The following is a 19,504-nucleotide window of genomic DNA, read 5'->3' as shown; positions in this document are numbered from 1 at the left end:
TTTTTTTTTTTAACTACATGACAGGTCAGGATCAATAACAATTAACAATGAGGGAAACAGTATATAAAGCTGGATTCCTCATCACATACTGTACAATTCTAACGAAGAAAATGGCAAGCATATGTATATATCATCACTCTTTATGTAAGCTGAGTAGAAAACCTAAGTGTGCAAGCATTTCACATTCCACTTTATCTGATCAAAATGTCTATAAAGCTAAAATGAGAGTTAACAATGAAACTTAGATGATTTTCTTAAAGAGACAACCTAAATCAGTATATGAAGTAGGCAAGAACAATAAAGGATAAAATACTGCTGAGTGAAATACCATGTTGGATATAACTCAGCTATTATGACATTTCTACTTTGCTGTAGAAAACCAAGGACCATTTATTTTGTAGTCATCCTGTGAGACTACTATATGTGTAAATTTACCAAGTATCAGCTCTAATAAAATGTACGAGAAACGCTTCTTCACTGAAGACATAATGTACCCTTCAGAGCAGCACTTAAACTATAAATATATCTTTAATCAAATCATTTTAAAAATAAATGAACCAAGTATAAAAGCACGAGAAATGTCTTCCCTGTTCCCAAGGCTTCGCTGTTCCTGTATTACAGCATTATAATTTTCCAAGACTTACCCTTACTTTTGTGTCCTGAAATATTGCACAGAAATATTCCAAGGCTCAGATTTCGACCTCATCTTAGTACATCTATTAGCATTTAAAGTTCTGGTAGTATTAACAACCATTGAAGGTTTTCCAGCTATTATCAGCATCTATGCATACAACTAGCACAGCTGAAAGTTCCCTTGAAGATGTACTGTTGTATATTCTGATCTGTTGTTCTACACATACTCAGTATACCCATTAACATCAAAATGGTTGGATATACTGAGCATGACCAGGATGACTGAGAAACATAACTGTGTGCTGAAAGCAGAGTGGGTTTCTCAGATTCCTGGAACATCTGCCATATTGAGCATGCATTGCTCTTGTTCCATTCAGGAAGATCCTGAAATACAATATTCTAAAATCTATGGGAAACCTGAAAAATGTTATAATGCACCATCTTTGAAAAGCCAGTTGAAAGTGTAAACTGTCACTGTGTACTACAAGCTATCAGTAACAATCCAGTATTACACTTTGCCTGTAACTTACCTGATACATAGAAAGGCAGATAAATGCCTCTGAGATGGTAAGTAGTATCCCAAGCTGAAAGAAAATTCCACCTGATGATCCAAGTCAGTTAGGCTACTTAATATCTGACCAACTCCTGTACCATCACCAGAGAGTATAAAGTGTAAGCCGTAAATGCATGTATAGCAAAGTGGATGGCTTCCTATTATCTACTCCCTGTATTGCTCAATTCCCCAAAAGCAACACTACCAGAGTTAAGCTCTTCAAGGTGCTCAGTCTTCTCCATTCATAGTCCACTCAGGGTTGGACTAATATGTTTCTAACCTCACACAAAGGAGATCAGCCTTCTTTGAGTTCTCACTCTCTACATCTACTCTCTTAATTGAACCCAGATGCTCCATCCCATTTGCTTCACAGGTCAACATTCATTTGGAAGCATGCATCCAGCTTCCTACATAGGACCCACCACTATAAAGCATTCAAGGGACATCTAGCTTCCAACAGTGATATAAAATGACTACAGTGATTTTTAATGAATTGTCATAGATTTACTCTATAAAACAGAAAACAAATTTGGACTAGTTTAGAACCACCTCAGAGGTTTTAGCTCAACTCAAAGCAAAAAACATCTAAGGCATCTAAGTGCCTGTCACCACAATTTTCAGTATAAGGCATTCAAATCTTGTGTTGTAGAACAGAAAAAGGTCACACAGACATTTAAAACATTATTTCCTCATTGTAAAAACATTCAAGTACTAAATAAATAAATATTCTTCATTCTAGTTAGGCTGCTATCAGGAGCAGCTTCTAAAACAGACTTAGCTGGTTTTGCTTCCTTAACTGCACTGCTTCCAGGTTTATTTCAATGACCTTTTACAGGTTTTATATATGTACATATAAAAGTTACAGACATCCAACTAAGTTTGTTCTGCATTCATCATTCAACCTTAGTAAAATACAGCTCCCCATTTCCCACCATCATTTGACAGAGATATGATCACAACAGATAAATGCAAAGGAAGAAGGCAGTTGCATTACAGACAAACGGGCTGGTGCTGGACATGTGAATGGGAAAAGGCATACGAAAAAGATTTCTGAAACGGTCAAGTGTTACAAAGAAACTTCCCACTAGATGGCTCACAGGTTCCTTGCCACATCACTGAAGGTAAAAAAAAAAATACCAGCAATCATGGAAATAAAAATATGTAATGAAAAACATCACCAGAAAATAATCCTCAGATTTCTTTTCATGACTCTACAGTCTTCTTCAGCCATGAACACTGAAAGAAACATCATGCTAGAGTTCATACCGCTCATAGTCTTGATCCCTACCAAGTCAAGGGATATGTCTTCACCCATGTAAAGGAAGAACAATGACCTACAATCCAAGGAATATTTGAGACATGTACGATTTTTGTTTCTACTGCTACAGAGTACTTACTAGCAGTAATTTCTGTTTTAGGAACACTATTTCCTTCAACTTTTTTTTTTTTTCATCTAAAATTTGCCTTTTATGTGGAAAGCTATACCTAAAGGATGTAAAAATAAAGACAATATTCAAAGAGACCTTTACCTAACACTTCATACACATATACAAGTGAATTCAAAAGGCTAGCATTATCTATTTGATAAATGAGTATGCATGCACCTATCCAAACTCAAAAATACTTTGAAAAAATAGCAGCAAGAGATTATTTAAACTTGGCCAGTGCTATAGATGCACACATATTCCTACTGAAAATATTCTCCTCTCTTTAAACCACACTTGCAAGAATACACATTCATTAGCAACAGTGGATTACAACATGAAGAAACAGAATTCTTGTGAATGCAGGGTGCCCTGTGGGTAAGTTGGGCTTTCATGTCTCTTCCTTAAATATTTTTTATCTGACATCAATAAAATAAAAGATCAGCAGTGCTTCATTAAAAAACACAAGTGAACCAAGTAAATTAGTTCATTATCTGACTACAAGAATACATAAAAGATTTGCATTTGTCTTACTTGATGTGGTTTACTGCTATTGCAGCAGGACACTCAAGTATATAGATGAAATGTTAAAAGCTAATAGTAGCTTTGTTATTACAATCATGAGCAATGTGTAAGCACAAGACACTAATATTCATAATGCACTTTTTTTTTAATTTAAAAATTACCATTTCTATAAAAATTCAAAAGCATCCAAACAGCTAATTATTATTATTATTATTATTTTGGATTATTATGTCACCACTGTGCATCATGACTATCAAAATTATTACAGAGTATCCATCCCATTTAGATGTAAAATACTGCCTCCACTAAGAAACTCATTAGGAAATCAAATTATGGAAAGCTTTATCAAATTAACTGTGTATTTGGTAGGTCATCAGGTAACTTTTCCATTTTGTCATTTAAAGACCTAATATTCTTAAAATTGGATGCTGTAATTAGTATGTCATTGGTAGAAATAGCTCCCCATAATACAGACATTCTAATAGATGATGATATTTGTACTGCAGGTGTAGAACTTTAATTCTCAATAATGATTTGTATTAAGATCTTGTTGATATTCCATACTGAAGGACACAAATCAAAAGTGTCATCAATAGCTAGAAACTTCAGCTAGAAACAAATCTTTCCAGTTCACACACTAAATCACTTGATACATTCCCCCTTCCTTCTCTCCCATTCACTCTCTCCCACCCCACCAAATAAGGACAAAACTATTTTTTCAGGCTTTTCAATTAACTCAAGATTAAATATTTTAGAATACTTAACCTTGTTTATACTGGGTGGGTACTGAAAGTGAATAAAAATAAAAATACCAATAATTTTACTAATAATCAGTAAAATTAATGGAATGCTTTTAAGATGCAGTTTTACAAGCTTTCCAGTTTCTATAACTTAAATTGAAATACATAAAGTATTTATACATAAAGTATAAAGTATCTTTAACACACTTTGTCTTAATAAGAAATTCAAAGCATTCTATCTCACAAATGTATTCCTCAAAAGCTTACTTAAAACAATTTGTACTAAGAATCCACATATGAAAAGATAGTATATGAATGTGCAAGACAAAGACCTCATATCATCATCATATCCATGTGATTTAGAGAGTCAAATGTTCAAGGAGGCTTTTCTTATGAAGGTATGCTAGTATTACAGTTTCAAGCACATTTAATCACTGATGAAACACTTGCCAAAAAGATTTCTCCTCCAAGTCTTTTTGCTAGGGTAAATTCAATTTCTAATGAATCCAAATTCACAGGAATCTAAATTCTTCTTCATTCATCACATTCAAAAAGTCAAGGCAGGCCATTTAAATCTCATTTAATTAAAAACTCAGATAAATGCTAAACAAACTAATTTCTACAATCATGACCCACAAAAACGTGTTCTTCTTTGAAGTCACAAGAAAAATCTCCTGCCCACTCCTAAAGTTATCTTCACCACAACAAACCTCCTGATGTGGAAACAGCTATACTACTGTCATACTGCAGTATCTACTACTACAGCTTTGTTAAACCACTGTAGTACAAATGCAAATTTGTAAATAGGATCTTGATTTTATCGGAGGAAATCTGATAACAAAAAGGAAACAGTATGTAGTACAAGCTGAAGAAACAGCAAACAGTAGCAGATTTTCCAGCCTCGTGAGTGAAGAGAATAAGAGAAAGAAAAGTATATCTGCTGTGTGGTAGGAAGACAGTCAAAGAAAAATCTAGGTATAGAATCATAATCTGAATTCCTATCTTATTATTCTTTACTTTTTCAAATGAGATTGAATTAAAGAAGTAATAACTAATGTAATGGAGAATGTATAAGTGATCAAAATGAGATAGATACAGAACAAAAAACTTACTGAGCCTATATATGGGATGGGTCAGGGAAGACTAAACTAAATCATTAAACACAAAACACTTTATGAAGAAACTGCAGATCCCTTAGTGAACTGTAGATGCTATTACTGTAGTCTAGAATCAAACATACTGAAGGTACTTAAGAAGAATGAAAAGTCATTAAAAATAACTACAGCCCTTTTGGTCTGAAGTACTCATCTCACATTTCAGAGTGAAAAGATCTGAAGACAGAAATTACTTGTATTTGTAAGAAAGGAAATTAGGTTGATCAAAATATATCAAGCCAAACAAGACAAATTATTTGTTATATAAAAGAAGTGAAAAATTCTGAGCACTAGAATGACATAAATGAAATGGAACTTTTTAGGTTGGAAGCATTGTCCAGCATTCTAGAACCAATAAGAAAATGTGCAAGAAAATGGAAGCTGTTCAGATGGAGAAAAACAACAGAAAAGGAAGATGAATCAATCACTGTGATGAAAATGTACTGTAACAACTAAGGATGAACTACTTATAAAACACTCAGGCTGGAAAATAAATTTCTAACAATCACAAGAGTGACATTATGGGATGATAAGGAGATCATCCTAGAAGTAGTGCAATTCCTTTCACGCCAGTGGAGAATCTTCAAACTATGGTTCTGAAAATCCATTGCACCCAGCACAAAATTACCTAGTTCACAGCATACCTGGGTTAAAACATCTAAAAGAAACTTCATGAAAACTTGAAACAGGAGATCAAGGAATAACACATTTCTTCCACTAGACACAATTTGCCCTTACCAATAAGAAATGAAAACTCTATTAAGCATTTTCTTTTCAATAAATATTATGCAAATTATAATTCAAAATTAAACTGCGTTCTATAGAAAACAAAGTTTCTGAAGCACGACAGCATCTTGGTCACTAGGCTTGCTGAGATGTCTGCAAAAAAACATCAGGATCTCAGGTAGTGTAGAGAGGGAAATAAATTTTCCCAGAAAATAACAAAGAGAGATGCCTTGAGAAAAAAAAGAAAAAAAAAAGTATTCATCACTGCATTCTTCATTTTGAAGTAAAATTTCAGAATGACCTAAATCAGCTCTTAAGTGTGTTGCCCAGATGTAAGAACTTTGAAAACCAGGAAAACACAACTGAAAATGAATCAGTTGAACTCTCTAGACCAGAAAAAAAGTATAAGCATGTCTTCACTTGTATGCTATTGGATATGAATGGCAGTCTTTCCATTGTCTCAGTACCTCTTTCTTCTGTCAAAACTTAAAAAAGTCAAACCAGCATTTTCTAACTGTATCTTCTTCAAAGATACATGAAATGTCAGTCCTATAGCTTCTGCTGCTTAAAGTGCAGATAACAGTTTCAAGATTTCATAAATGAGAGTCTTTAGTCTCCATCATCCCTTGAACGCTTCTCTGGAGCTCATCGTAATTTAGCTCTGAAACATATGTTCTGTACAATTCTTCTGCATCTCAAACAAACAAACAAAAAAAGTTGAAATGCTTCCATTAAACAATTTCATTTATTTATTTCTTTAAATCAGTGTCTCTTCTCCCTGATTTTAGAGATTTCCTAGTATTTTTAGAAGTTTGAATAACATACTGAGTGCAAAGACAGACTGAGACTCACAGATTGTCTGCTGTATGCTTTTTATCTTTTAGTGTAACATTTTACAATATAATCACCAATTTAAATACCTTTTTAAGTAAAGAAACATTTCAAAGTATTTATAAATCTAGACGCACTGGGTTCTGTTGAAGATCTTCAGAAAAGAGAATACTAATCTTTAGCCAAATTTCCTTTTTCAGGAGAAATGACTCAGGGGGTCTGTCAGCTTTTCCAATGTTTGCTGCTGGCTTCTCACTAGGAAGAACAAATTATTATACCTCCAGCTTTTTCCATGCCTAACTTTTCATTGAGGACCTCTTGACTCCTGCTTACTCTGCTCAGTGAAAGCTAAAGAATACTTTCCTTGTGGAGCAGCTCTCCTTGCTTCTCCTTTGTCAGAGGATCTATTCTTAAAGGTCAACACAACAGAATGAAACAGATTCACCTGTCCATGTCACACTGTTGATTCAAAGCACAAGCATGCACGAAAAGTTATAAAATAAAAACCAATGCAGACATAGAGAATATAAATTAGTCTAGTTATTGCTCTGCGTGTCACTTTTTATTTTTGAGATGTTTTCTGACCTTACAGAGGTAATTGCAACTTACAAGTTGCATTTCATCTTTTAAAGTGAAAAGAAGGTAGAACAATTGATTTCATTTGTCGACCACATTTGTACATACTCTTGATGAAAAGTGCTGGGCAAACAGTAAAAACATTATTGAAATTTAAAAGGAATTAGATTTGTGTCTGTTTGTATCACTTTCACAACCATTTTCCATAAGTCTCAAAGCAGATGAAAATAATAGAAATGTGCTGCTGAATATTAAGCTTGCATACTTACACAACTGTACTTCATTTCTTTCTTCCACTATTGTAGCTCAGGACATTTAGCACAGCAAATTCAGGAATTTAACACCTATACACAATTCTTTAAAATTAATTTCAGTGGTGTGAAGGGAGAAGTAGCCTGTCTTCTTGGGTTAGTGATGACTTCTCCCCCTCAAAGGTCGATCACATATCTTGGCTAATACCATTAATATCAACTATATTTAGAGTAGCTGCAGAGAGATCACTGGTGATAAAAATACTGTGTGCCTGTAGATAGTGCTGACAGTACAGTACCTACCAGAGCGATGAAATTCTGTTGTCCCACCATTTAGCTCTCCACCAAGTAGCATCTACTGTCTGACAGCTGTAAAGATGATGTGCTTGTACAAAATAACTGAAATGATCCTTGCATCTTTCAGTCTACACTTGCAGTCCTGTTCAATTGCCACTGTTACAGTCCACCTCTAATTTGAGAAAAACAATGCTTTTCTGGAAAAGGACAGCCACACATTCACCCATTACTTCAGGTTGTAAACCCAGAAGAGAAAATGCAACCGCAGTGCACCATATATCTTTATTTAGGTTTTCAGTTGCACTAGAAACTCTAAAAGCAATATCTGTAAGAGAGAGCCACTAGTGAACAACAGAACTGTCAAACATCCCAGCTCAGTAAAAGAACTCTGAAAACCTGTATTGTACTTGCAGTCCTGTTAGTTGCAACTTAGAGATATCCTAAGGAAAATTATTCCATGTCAAGAAACGTAACAGATCTGCCACTGAAGAAAATTTGTGCATGTTATGCAATAATATTTTCCTGCAGATTTTTAGTGTATTTCTTTTTAATACTTTTAAAATCATCTGCACCTATGCAGGATGTATGTTTCTTATTTACTACTGTAAGTAAGAAAGTCTTAAAGAAGACTTAAAGAAGTTCCTACTGCTGTCTTAAAGAAGCAGTAGGAACACTGGACTACAATTCCTGGTTCATCCTCAGTTATGTTTCAGTGCCAGCCAATACTACCTGAGTAGATGACTCAGTGACTAGTATCCTGAAACAAAACAGTTAACAAGCTAATGTGACATTCCCAGCTTGCCCAGGCTAACATAACATCTCTACAAGTTCATGTTATTTAAGCATTTACAGAAGCTGGACAAAGATTTTAACCCATTTACATATATATATTCAGCTATTCAGAATATAATTTTTCATTTCAGTTTATCCATTTTCCTTATTGTTGAGAATTTCTGTCTGGAAAACGACAGAAAACAAATATATCCCAAAGGTGACTCACTCCATCTTAAAAACACCATGTAACACAAATTAAGTCTTTTATTCTTTAGACATGCTTTCTTTACAGAGAAGAATGGAAAAATAGCATTGTCTAGAAGAATAACTACCAATAAGCCAAAGTTAGATGAGATACGTACTATCCTCTGTAAGTAAAAGTCATGATGGAAGAATGTGGAAGAACAATCACCGAATATACTCAGTGTACTTTAAAGGAGACTGAATATTGTTTGGATTCATCTAGCACTGGTGATTCATTCAGAAAATAAAAATGCTTGCCAATGAAACTCTGAAAGTTAGAACAACAAATACATTCAGAGATACTGTAAGCATTCTGTGGATATTCCAGGATGAAAAAGGAGAATTTAAGAAAGACAATGAATTTCTTGAAGTAAATTGTTGACTAAATAATTCATTCAGATCTAGCAGTGGCACATTCATTTCTTAGTTGTTGCAATGCTATGACAAAATTCCTCTTGACCTGAAGTGCTCCAGATTTAAAACCATGAACTGATTTATAGATTATATGATATTTCACTTTTATGATAGGCAGAAGGATACCATTTGACAGAAGGACGTCTGTGTATTTTAAAGGAAGCTGTGGGAAAATGTATGCAAAGGAATAAGCAAAGGAAGTAAGGTTTTTCAAAAGTGAATATAGAAACTAGATTACAAAAGTGATTACTATTTCAATCTCAGTCTATATGGTATAAGTTTGATCAAATTAGCACTTTTAATGTTAGGAAGACCTCTGATTCTCATCACAGATTAAAAAAAAAAATCTCAGATAAAATATTTGAAGTCAGCAATTATTTCTTCTATTGTTTTAGAGGCTAATGAATTTCACCTTACATACCTCAGCAGGTAGCTGGCTACTGTAATACGATAACAACTCTTCCTCTCTCATTTCTGGCATCCTTCATTACTCACTTATTTAACCCACCTGCTACTAGGCATATATCCCCACTGCCTCGGCTTTTTACAAAAGTGAAAAGAGGTGCTGCCCAGCTCTCAGACATATGATCTGATTTTGGGGTGCTCCTGTTTGAATCCAGGAGTTGGACTCAATGATACTTTTGTGTCCCTTTCAACCAAGATTATTATATGATTATCACAAAACATGCTTTAGCATTAAGAGAAATTCTTTTTACTGTTCTTATCACCAGTATACAATAACTCCTACTTTTTGTGCTGAGAAATGAGGGCTCTAACTAGTGAATATTTAGGTACAGTGTACATTACACCAATAGAAAGCATGCTGGAAAATAATATCACTTCTTGAAGAGAAAGCAGACTAACTGTGGGAAAGACAAGCAAGCAAATATTTATTTTAGTTCATGACATTAACAGAGAAAAAGACCCTTCATTAGCTTTCTGCTAGAAAAAAATACTTATCTAGTTTCCATCTGTTCAAAAAATCTGACTTCTAAAGTCAAGTCATAAAAAAATCACACACCCACTCCAATTCAGTTACAAAGATTCCAGGTGAAATTTTAGTCTCCTTAGTGCTAGAGACTGCTTTTCACAGAGTTCCATTACTGAACCATGAGTTTCAGGTTTTAGAAAGAAATTCTGACAAATACTATTTATTGAAAAATAACTGGGCTAGCTGAAGTGATTTGGAGCATATAGTAGGCAATGCAATCATTGGACTTAGCAGCTGCATCACATGAATTGCATCAACTTGTTTCTGACAGAAATTGCTGAAAAGAAATCTCCAGAGATGATACTAACATTTTACAGATCCAAAGCTATCTTAACAAAACACGAAGAACATGCCCTCACAAAGCCCACACTTGATTTTTATAAAAGATCTTAATGCTCAGGTAATCACCAGGAACAATTGTGTAAAAGAGCACTTGGGAAAATGTGCTTGGTTTCAAACCTTCTAACTCTTGTAAGTGACCACCACAGATAGTATCTCAACCAACATTAGTGAATCTGACACTAGGAACACAAATACCTCATCATGTACATATACCATACAAGTCTGAAAATCTCTGAGGAGAAACTGTTCAAAAGAATTTGAATAGCCACAATTACAAGCTTTACACTCTCAGAAACAGAAACAGGTTTGTATCCTTCTAAACACTTTTAATACTCTTAGCATGGAACGATCTTTCTTTTACTAGCTTACACATCTAATCTGATCCTAGTTCTGGTTTAGATCAGCAGGATTGCCATCAGCAGCAGAATTTACTAAGTCTTATACTTTTTTAAAACTGAAACACATTGAGGTAGAAGACTGAAAAGCATTACTGTAATGCAAATACAAATAACAGCTGTTTTCAAAAGCAGGCACACATTTCCAATAGTAGCAAACAGGGCTGTAATCCACTTCCCCTCTGCAAGCTTGAAAAATAGGAAATATTTAATAAATCACGACTGTGCACCTTCTCACATTTCTATTCACTGCATGACTACCTAAAATATAGCAGTACTATTAGTCTTATTTAAAATTGTTTGCTACTGTCTTAGGGCCTAGAGAAACAATATCAACTCCATTTTATGATCATGTCCTGTCTTTTTCCTTTACAGTGGAATATTTTTAGGTAATTCCTTGCAGTCACTTTTACCTTGCATTACTTATACCATGGCCCCTGGGTTTATATACAAATAATAAAATGCTCTGATAATTAATAAGTTTTCAAGTTAATCTATACATATCTTCAAGTTAAACTATACATATCACATTTTTATAGCAACCTTTTAATAATGCCTAGGGAGAAAACATTTACACGAGTGAAGAACTAGTTGCAACAAAACAAAAAACTAAAAAGTAGAAATTCTTACCCTAAAAAACTCTTTAGTGGAGCCAGAATCTAATGTCCCATATGCAATTTCTGTTTGCTTGGAAAGATCCTCTGCACTTTCAATGGGAGACACCATCCTCTCAACCGTCAGGAAGGCAGCTAAGTTAGCCGTGTAGGATGAGATTATGATGAGGGTAAAGAACCACCACACACCTCCAACAATGCGCCCAGACAGGGATCTAATAACAAGTATGAAATGGATTTGTAAAGTGAAATGAAAGTCCTAAAAACGAACACGTTATCAGTTTTATGCAAATGATGTATTATTCTACTGGGAGGCATTTCAAGTTATCTTGCAGTGCAGTTCTACATACTAATAGGATAGGTAACCAATGCACACTCCACTACATCTCCTGGACTTTGCTGGAATCAGAACTCCAGAGTTTGCTTTAGGGAGAATTTAGAGATCCACTTCTTCAAAGTTCTGAATGCCCTGAAATGGAACCGCTCATTTCAAATAGCTATATTAACACATAAACTTATCATTACCCCTGACATGAATTTGTGTGATACAAAAAGAATCAAACAAAACCAGTAAAACAGAGCTTTCAGATAAATCAGTATGCACTTAAAAATTATGTCTCTTTAGACTGCTTGTTTTTGTAAGACATTCAGACAAAGACTGATTTTCACAAAACAATGGCTTATGCTGCTACAGACTATCTATACTAAGAAACAAATAGCATTATTTGCAATAAAAACTGGCCCAGGGAATATCCATAAACTAAGAGGTGCACACAACTTTTGAAAGATACAAACATTCAAGAAGCTGAGGACTAGACATGACACAAGCAAACTGATAATACAGAAAAAAACAGTGAAGAAATTTTTTAATTTTTTAAACAATGATAAACTGATGTTTCTAACTGCAGCAGGTTGGCTCTTACGGATCTTTGTTTTGCATCTCCTGCTCAAGAAGAAAGAAGAAAAGAGAACTCAAGAAAGATACAGAACAGTATTGTGAACACAACTAGAGGAATTCACTAGCTTTCAGTACTAAAAAAGTTGACAGAATTACTGATACTGCCATCATTGTCAAACTTATTTTTTAACAATCTTTTAAAGTTTGAAATTACTTACTACTTGGTTTCCAAACAAGACATAAAAGGAAGGAAGGAGTACAGAATCTTTGGAGATGTACTTAGTTATTTGGCAGAAATGTGCATGTAGTTGAAAGTCTAGTACTAGGCACTGCAGTAGGTTAGGTATGTCTTGATGTGTCTCCTCTATCTATTAAGTAAACAAATCACAAATCATTCACCTGGCCTGCAGAATCGTGAATGAGATGTCAAATTAATTCTGACAGAATATATATATACATATAGGCCTATTTATATTTCTACATATACTTTTCAAAAGTATTATTTAATTTTAAACAGAACAGTCATGTAAAGCTGATTTATTAAACTGGGAAGAAAAATAAATCGAAACAATTCTGGACAAATAATTTTTACTAACTGTTACTGGAAAAGATTTCTATGATAACTGGGACATGAAAAATCATAGAATCAATAAGGCTGGAAAAGACCTCAGAGATTTTTTCCAGCCCTCCACCTACCACAGACTCACTGATCCACTCCATATGGTCTACAATATGCTATTAAAGAGGACCATAGAAAAGAAGTTATTTCATGCTCCTTCTAACTTGAAATATATTCTGTAAATATGTTTTCTGTCACTTCTGGCACAGAGGTAACCTGAAAACATGATGATTCTACAATTGAAAGATTAAGTTACATGATAAATATACATTTGCAAGGTAAAAATCTATGACTGTGTACTTACTAAGTGTTAATTTTATCCTATCTTATACTGTACTGATAACATCTACTGTAAAGGATAATTCATCAAATTCAAAAGCCAGGATCTGTCAGCAAAGAACTGTTACTGACCTTGTAAAACGAGAATAAGATCAGTCCAGAAATTATGCTCCCACAGTACACTTTTCTAAGTAAAATTTTAGGGGTGGCCATTTGTATTCAAAATTTTCTCATCTGTCTGTTCCACTTAAATAAAGCTTTCATTTTTTAACCTGTATTTTTAAAGAATTCTAAATTTGATAATTATATGGTAGTCTGAACTCACGTGTGTGTAACCACCTCATATGTCAGATCAATAATGTTTAGTCTTAATGTAAGAACAAAAATTATTGAGGTGTCTGAATCCCTTTTATATTTTTACAATAACCAGATATAATATACAAACTAAATACCTTTCTCAAAACATGTTTGTAATGAAATAAGGTGTTCTTGAACATTTCAGTGGCACTAAATCTGCCAAGTCAATCTCATAAATCATTTCAGATTCATGCACTTTTATGATGGCCACTTCCTATATTCTTACATCATCTTTACAACGTTATCAAACTTTGCAGAACAACTGTTATGCTTTAATAGCCAGTAACATTGAACAAAAAAGTTATTTTACTATGGTCATGATTCAGTAACAATAATTTTATAGCTAATTGGGGATTTGGCAGACAACTAAACTTGTAAAGCATTTAATCAATATAAAAACCCAAAGGACTGAAATTAAGACAGCTTCTCATGAGCTGAAGTTGTTCTTTCTTCATTTTCTCATCTCTTGCGCACAATTCTTGCCATGCTGCACGACAGATCTATCACATCTTTCATCATAAAGGCTGCCATACTTCTCTGAGTAAGTTAAACAAAATTGTTAAACATCTCACACAGAAACTATGTGCAGAACTTGAAAATCTGCTGTTGTCTTTGGGATATAAAAAAAATTCCTTTTGGGTGAATTTAATTGCAAAACAATCACTGGACTCCCTAAAATTTGACCCTAAATTTGACCAGTTAGGAAGATCTGATTTAATTTCCTAAAACCCAGTTGCCCTACTTCACTTCTTACTACAGCTCCTTCAAGCAGCAAGTAGTATTTATCTACCTACTCATCACTACTGAATCAAGGCTATAACCACTTACACACAAGGGAAACAGAATATTTAATGAGCTGCAAAGGAATTAGCTTAAGTGCTTCACTGTTGTTCCTAATAGGGTATGTGAAAATCCATGAGGAATTAAGCATTTATAAACTAGACCTTCAAATTCATTTTAGCAATTTCCTTTGTGACTTTCACAAAACTAGGCCACAGAAAAGCAGCAGTGTTTTGCAACTATTCATAATAAACTAGAGCGACCATGTGATTTTGATGTCAGTTCAAAGCTCTCCTATGAAAAAAGCATTTAATAACTGTTGTAATATGTAGTGAGTTTTAAGGGTAAAGAGCTGCCTGTGTAGCTCATGGCTAGTATTTTACCCTTCTTTCCCATTACAGTTGTTGTGAATCAAATGCACTGTCAACTGTAAAATGGGAATATGCAGCAAAAACACGGTACCCCTCCAAGAAGGCATGGAATGATTTGAACCTTATGCATTTTACAGTCTCTCCATGGTATATATAACTTCACTTGGCAAACATACAATTGGCATTAAGATAGTATTGATCATTACCTAGTGTCAGAAGACTGCTTTTATTTCAAGGACGTCTGTAATTTTTGGTGAGGAAAAAGAAACACAATAATGCATTTCTTTCAAGTGAAAATATATGCACCATGAACCTCCACTGGCTGAGACCAAAAATGCACAAAGTTGAAAAAGGCGAGTAACCAACCTTGGCGAAATATCGCATCCTTGCTGCATAAAGGCACCCAGGGAAAACCAGAGACTATTAAATATCCCAAACTCATTAGTTGATTCATTAGTCTGTGTTTCTCTTCCATCTTCAAATTCCTCTGTGTGCCACTCGTACGGACTAAATCTGCTGACCAGGAATAAAACTACACTGACCCCAATGTAGGCAAAAACAATGCACATCCAGATTTCATATGCTAATGGATCAAGAAATGAAAACACTCCTGGCTTGGACTTCTGAGGTTTCTTGATCATTATTGATATCCCCAGGCTCATAAAGGGCTTTGAGAAGTCAATCACCTCTTCTCTCACCAATGTTATAGTTAATGGAGCAATTGCAATATCAGCTTTCTGTAAAGGAAAAAATAAAAGAAAGAAAACAATAGCTAGTGCTATGATCATCGTTTAGTTTTCATTTCATTTCATAAATGCAAAATAGGACAGCAGACACAGCTAACATTCTTTTCACTGAAAATATCATATAGAAAATTTCAGAAATTTTTAGTTGAAACTCTTCTTACTGAAATACATACAACCATATGGTTGACATATTCCAGGCTTCCCAATTTACATATGACCTTTTAAAAGTATATGGCATTTAAAAGTGTTAGTAAAGCCTTTTGCCTGGTAAGAAGGGTGAAATATGCACTCATTTCCTCCCAACTTCATTTACATTTAAAATCCAATTCTGTGCCTTACTTCTAATTTTTTTTTTTTTTTTAGTCTAAGACAAGTTATTAATTCTGTATCAGAGGAATTAAATAATTTTCCTCTACTTCAGGGAGAAAACTAAACCAAATCTCACAAATCCCATCAGTCATTTTAAATTGTTTTATTATAATAGATGTTCTTACCCCATAAACAAGTTCTCCAACCATCCCATTCCATATTTTCGTATCTGCATCCCTTGCCCCATACTTGCCATCCCCAACAATTGTGAGCTTATATTTGAATCCACAGTGCTTAGCAATTTCTGTAGCTAGGTCCACACAATAGCCCTCATATCGATCATTTCCTTCAAGCATTTCATGATTTTTCTTCATCATAACATATGGGGACTCCTGCACAGAAAGAACTTGCTTTAGCTACAGTGCAGCAGTTGTGCATTTCCTAGATTAGTACATTTTCTTTTTACAAGGGAAAAAAGAGAAGACAATAAAGCATGTATGATTCAGGTGCCACTATGTCAGCTGTAAATTATTAATGTGATGCATCCTGTAAAAGATTTAAATGCTATATTCTTCACAGTCATATACAAATAACAATACTTACAGGTATAGAGATCCCAGCAGTATGTTAATTATGATCATGAACGTTAACAGGAGTTACGCATTCAGAGAAGAGAGAATAAGTTCCAAAATCTGTTTCTTTCTCTCTTACAGTTTGGATAGAAGAAGGTAAAGGTATTTAGTTGCTTTTGTTGTTGTCTTAATAAAATAAAATTATATTCTATTTCACAGTTTCCTTGAAACACACTTCTGGCTCTTCAGGCTAGAACTTAATATTAAGTTTTTACACACAAAAATATATATCTACAAATACGTAGTAGTTCTAACATAAGCAAAACTATGGGTGGTTTATACGTTACATTAAAAGGAATACATCTTCTCTTTGCTCAACTGTTATCCAACTATTCTTGCATCCACTGGCATTACTACATTAGCCTGTGACTTAACCAAATTGATAAAGAAACTTTGCAATTAATACAAAAATGTTGCTGTGTAACACTACATAACATTATTTTCTAAACAACTACAACAGAATTTTTAATGTTTTATCTTATACTTTACCAGTCCATACTAGCTAAGATTCTGAAGTGCAAAAATGAGTCTCCTTCCTGTCTGGCAAAATCCATTCCCTAATAAGCAATCAATTAATAATTACTACTGTAGCTACATCATTTAAAGTGCTCTTTTTCAGAAGCAGGTATTTCATCCCTGATTTCTGGCCTAAAAGAAATAACTTTCTAGGATGTTCATTTCCCAGTCAATGACAATCTGTCTTCTACAGAAGGAAACAGCATACCAAACTGCATTTCCTTTATTTCCAGATTTTACTAATGCATCATAATGAGTAATATATCACAACAGGTAATAAACTAATATTAACAGGATAAACAAATCACTGTAGAATACACTATCTTCTGACAAAATATGAGGTTAATTACCAAAATAGTGGTGACAATAATAGTCTTATTTTCTAGTCCTGAAGATTCATTTCCAAGAGGGCCATCAAGTGGATTCACAACCATTTTGTCCACTTCACTCCAATATCCAATCTAAAGAGAATTTATAGGATGCAGAAACACTAGTGAATATGAACTTTCACAGAAAAGCTGAAGTTTATTAGTGCTATGCCCATGATTTATGCTCACAGAGGACTATTTTAGCTATGGATTTATCATTGTAAATATTTATAGTTACTACAGCAAATATTAACAAGAATGAACTAATGACATTTGTTCACATTATTCTGGCCAATTTAAGTATTTCGTTTTCATTCACATATTAAGAAGTTTTAGTATCAATGTCATCTGCTGTGAGATTGAATTCTTATTAAGTACTCCATATTAGGAAGACATGAATTACAGCAGAAAGATAATCACATTTAAAGAAACATTACTGAAAAGCAGTATTCTGTATTTGTCATTCAGATGTGTATCTGCCCAGTTACTGGCTCACATTCAGTATTTCAGATCAGAAAGTAAGAAGTTTAATCCACAAAACTGAAAGGAAAATACTGTCATGTAGTACTTACCAGAAATAAAAACTCTATTTGTTAGAAAGAAGTAATAGGTGCTTTTACTCTGCTCTGCAAGACCAACATAGAATATATCTCTGAATAAATATTATCACAAGTCATGCTTTAACTCATTTGTAGTGTTTCATTACCTACCTTAACCCCTTGCTTAGTGTGATAAAACCTTTAAAGACACTGTAAGACAATTCAAATTACCTTCCGAGGGCCAGTACTTTTGAGTTCCATGACATTTATCGTAAAATTGATTCTCTTTCCATTCTGATCAAACTTTATATTCCCTGTTAGACCTTCCACCTGAACCTATACAGATGAAGATGAAAGTGGTAACAATTAAATTATGTTCCTTTTTAGAAAAATGAATTTTGTTTCCACAAATAATTATTGATTTATCAAAAACATTCACTTTAGACACTTTCCGTATCCAACACAACTTAGTAAAGGAACACATTCCTGACGTGGAGTTAATTTCCTCATTATTCTCAGCAAGATCCAGTCAGGTTAGAAAAGTGGAAAGTTTTTTTCAAGCATTTATAGAAGACTTTACACATGCATTCATCCCAGCATTCATTCTAGGGAAGCTACCTGTTTCAATGCCCTTTCTATTTCTACACCATGACCCCAGGGTACAGCTGGATTTGCAAGACAATCTCCAGCATTTCCTCTTCTGGAGATCTCAATCCTCTGTTTACGCAAATTACGGAAAGCTTCTGTCATCACTTGCACAGCATCATAGGTCAGAGCAGATGTATACTGAAAAGGAGTGAAAATATTTCATTAAAAAACAGCTTCAACTTCAGTATAACTTCTAGTACTCTCCACCCATTTGACACAGAAATACATTAAAAATAAAGATGACAGTACAACATCCTTTTGTTTTGAGGTCACTACCATCTGAGGGGCACGTGCACTGATTGATGAACAGTGCTCTCCACAAGAATGTTGGAAAGATAATGCTGATAAGCCTGGACTGAAAATTTACAGCTGTTTTCATGGTGTGAATTCCATTCATTTCTAATCAGAACTGTGTAACACTTCGGTGTCCAGATATGGCTGAAGTTCATAGAGATGAACAGGGAAAAAAACAATATCCACTATTTAACCTGAGTAAGCCTTAAGAAATAAGAATTTTTTACTCTTGTTCCACTCTTCATGGAGGTGCATTTATATACAGAACTCAGGATATATGTCATCCCACATATAGACTCACAGAACCAAACAATGTATATTGGTATATACATACATGTGTTTAAATCATTGTTACAAAGGCTCAGGAGAGAAACTGTCTCCTAGTAGGCAATATCTAGGCAACGCTCTGAAAAAAATATATTATGGGCTGTGGTGTCTGGAGGAAGACATGACATTTCTCAAAGAATGATAGGCAAGGAAGAGTCCCATGTTCCTAATCTGACAGACATAAGGAGATTTGTACCTTACAACTTCTGAGGTATTACAGATGAATCTCACGATCATGTGCATCAGAAGCTGGGGCTAAACAGTCAAAAGTAGTTATCTTCAGTGAAAAATGAAAAGTTTGTATCATAACTAACTGAACAAAAATCACATGTGCAAAC

General features: G+C 34.2%; 1 protein-coding gene across 7 annotated transcripts in view; it reads right to left on the bottom strand.

Moving 5' to 3' along the window:
• The window catches only part of GRIA2 (glutamate ionotropic receptor AMPA type subunit 2), a 94,762-nt gene that overhangs the window by 12,642 nt on the left and 62,616 nt on the right, over nucleotides 1-19,504 (bottom strand). For 5 of the 7 annotated variants that reach the window (XR_005859118.2, XR_003074714.3, NM_001111014.3 and 2 more), the window contains exons 7-12: nucleotides 18,516-18,683; nucleotides 18,129-18,233; nucleotides 17,341-17,451; nucleotides 16,028-16,234; nucleotides 15,154-15,524; nucleotides 11,500-11,698 (exon numbers count right to left, since the gene is read on the bottom strand). Coding sequence is in view for 5 of the 7 variants with exons in the window: in NM_001111014.3 (NP_001104484.2) it covers nucleotides 11,500-11,698; nucleotides 15,154-15,524; nucleotides 16,028-16,234; nucleotides 17,341-17,451; nucleotides 18,129-18,233; nucleotides 18,516-18,683 (1,161 nt within the window). In the remaining 2 variants the exon portion in view is untranslated. The other 2 variants (XM_040698771.2, XM_040698772.2) reach the window with 2 other exon arrangements.

The sequence above is a fragment of the Gallus gallus genome, chromosome 4 (genome assembly GCF_016699485.2).
Source record: "Gallus gallus isolate bGalGal1 chromosome 4, bGalGal1.mat.broiler.GRCg7b, whole genome shotgun sequence".
Lineage (NCBI taxonomy): Eukaryota > Metazoa > Chordata > Aves > Galliformes > Phasianidae > Gallus > Gallus gallus.
Note: the sequence above shows the minus strand (reverse complement) of the source record. Positions and strands in the feature narration are given on the sequence as shown.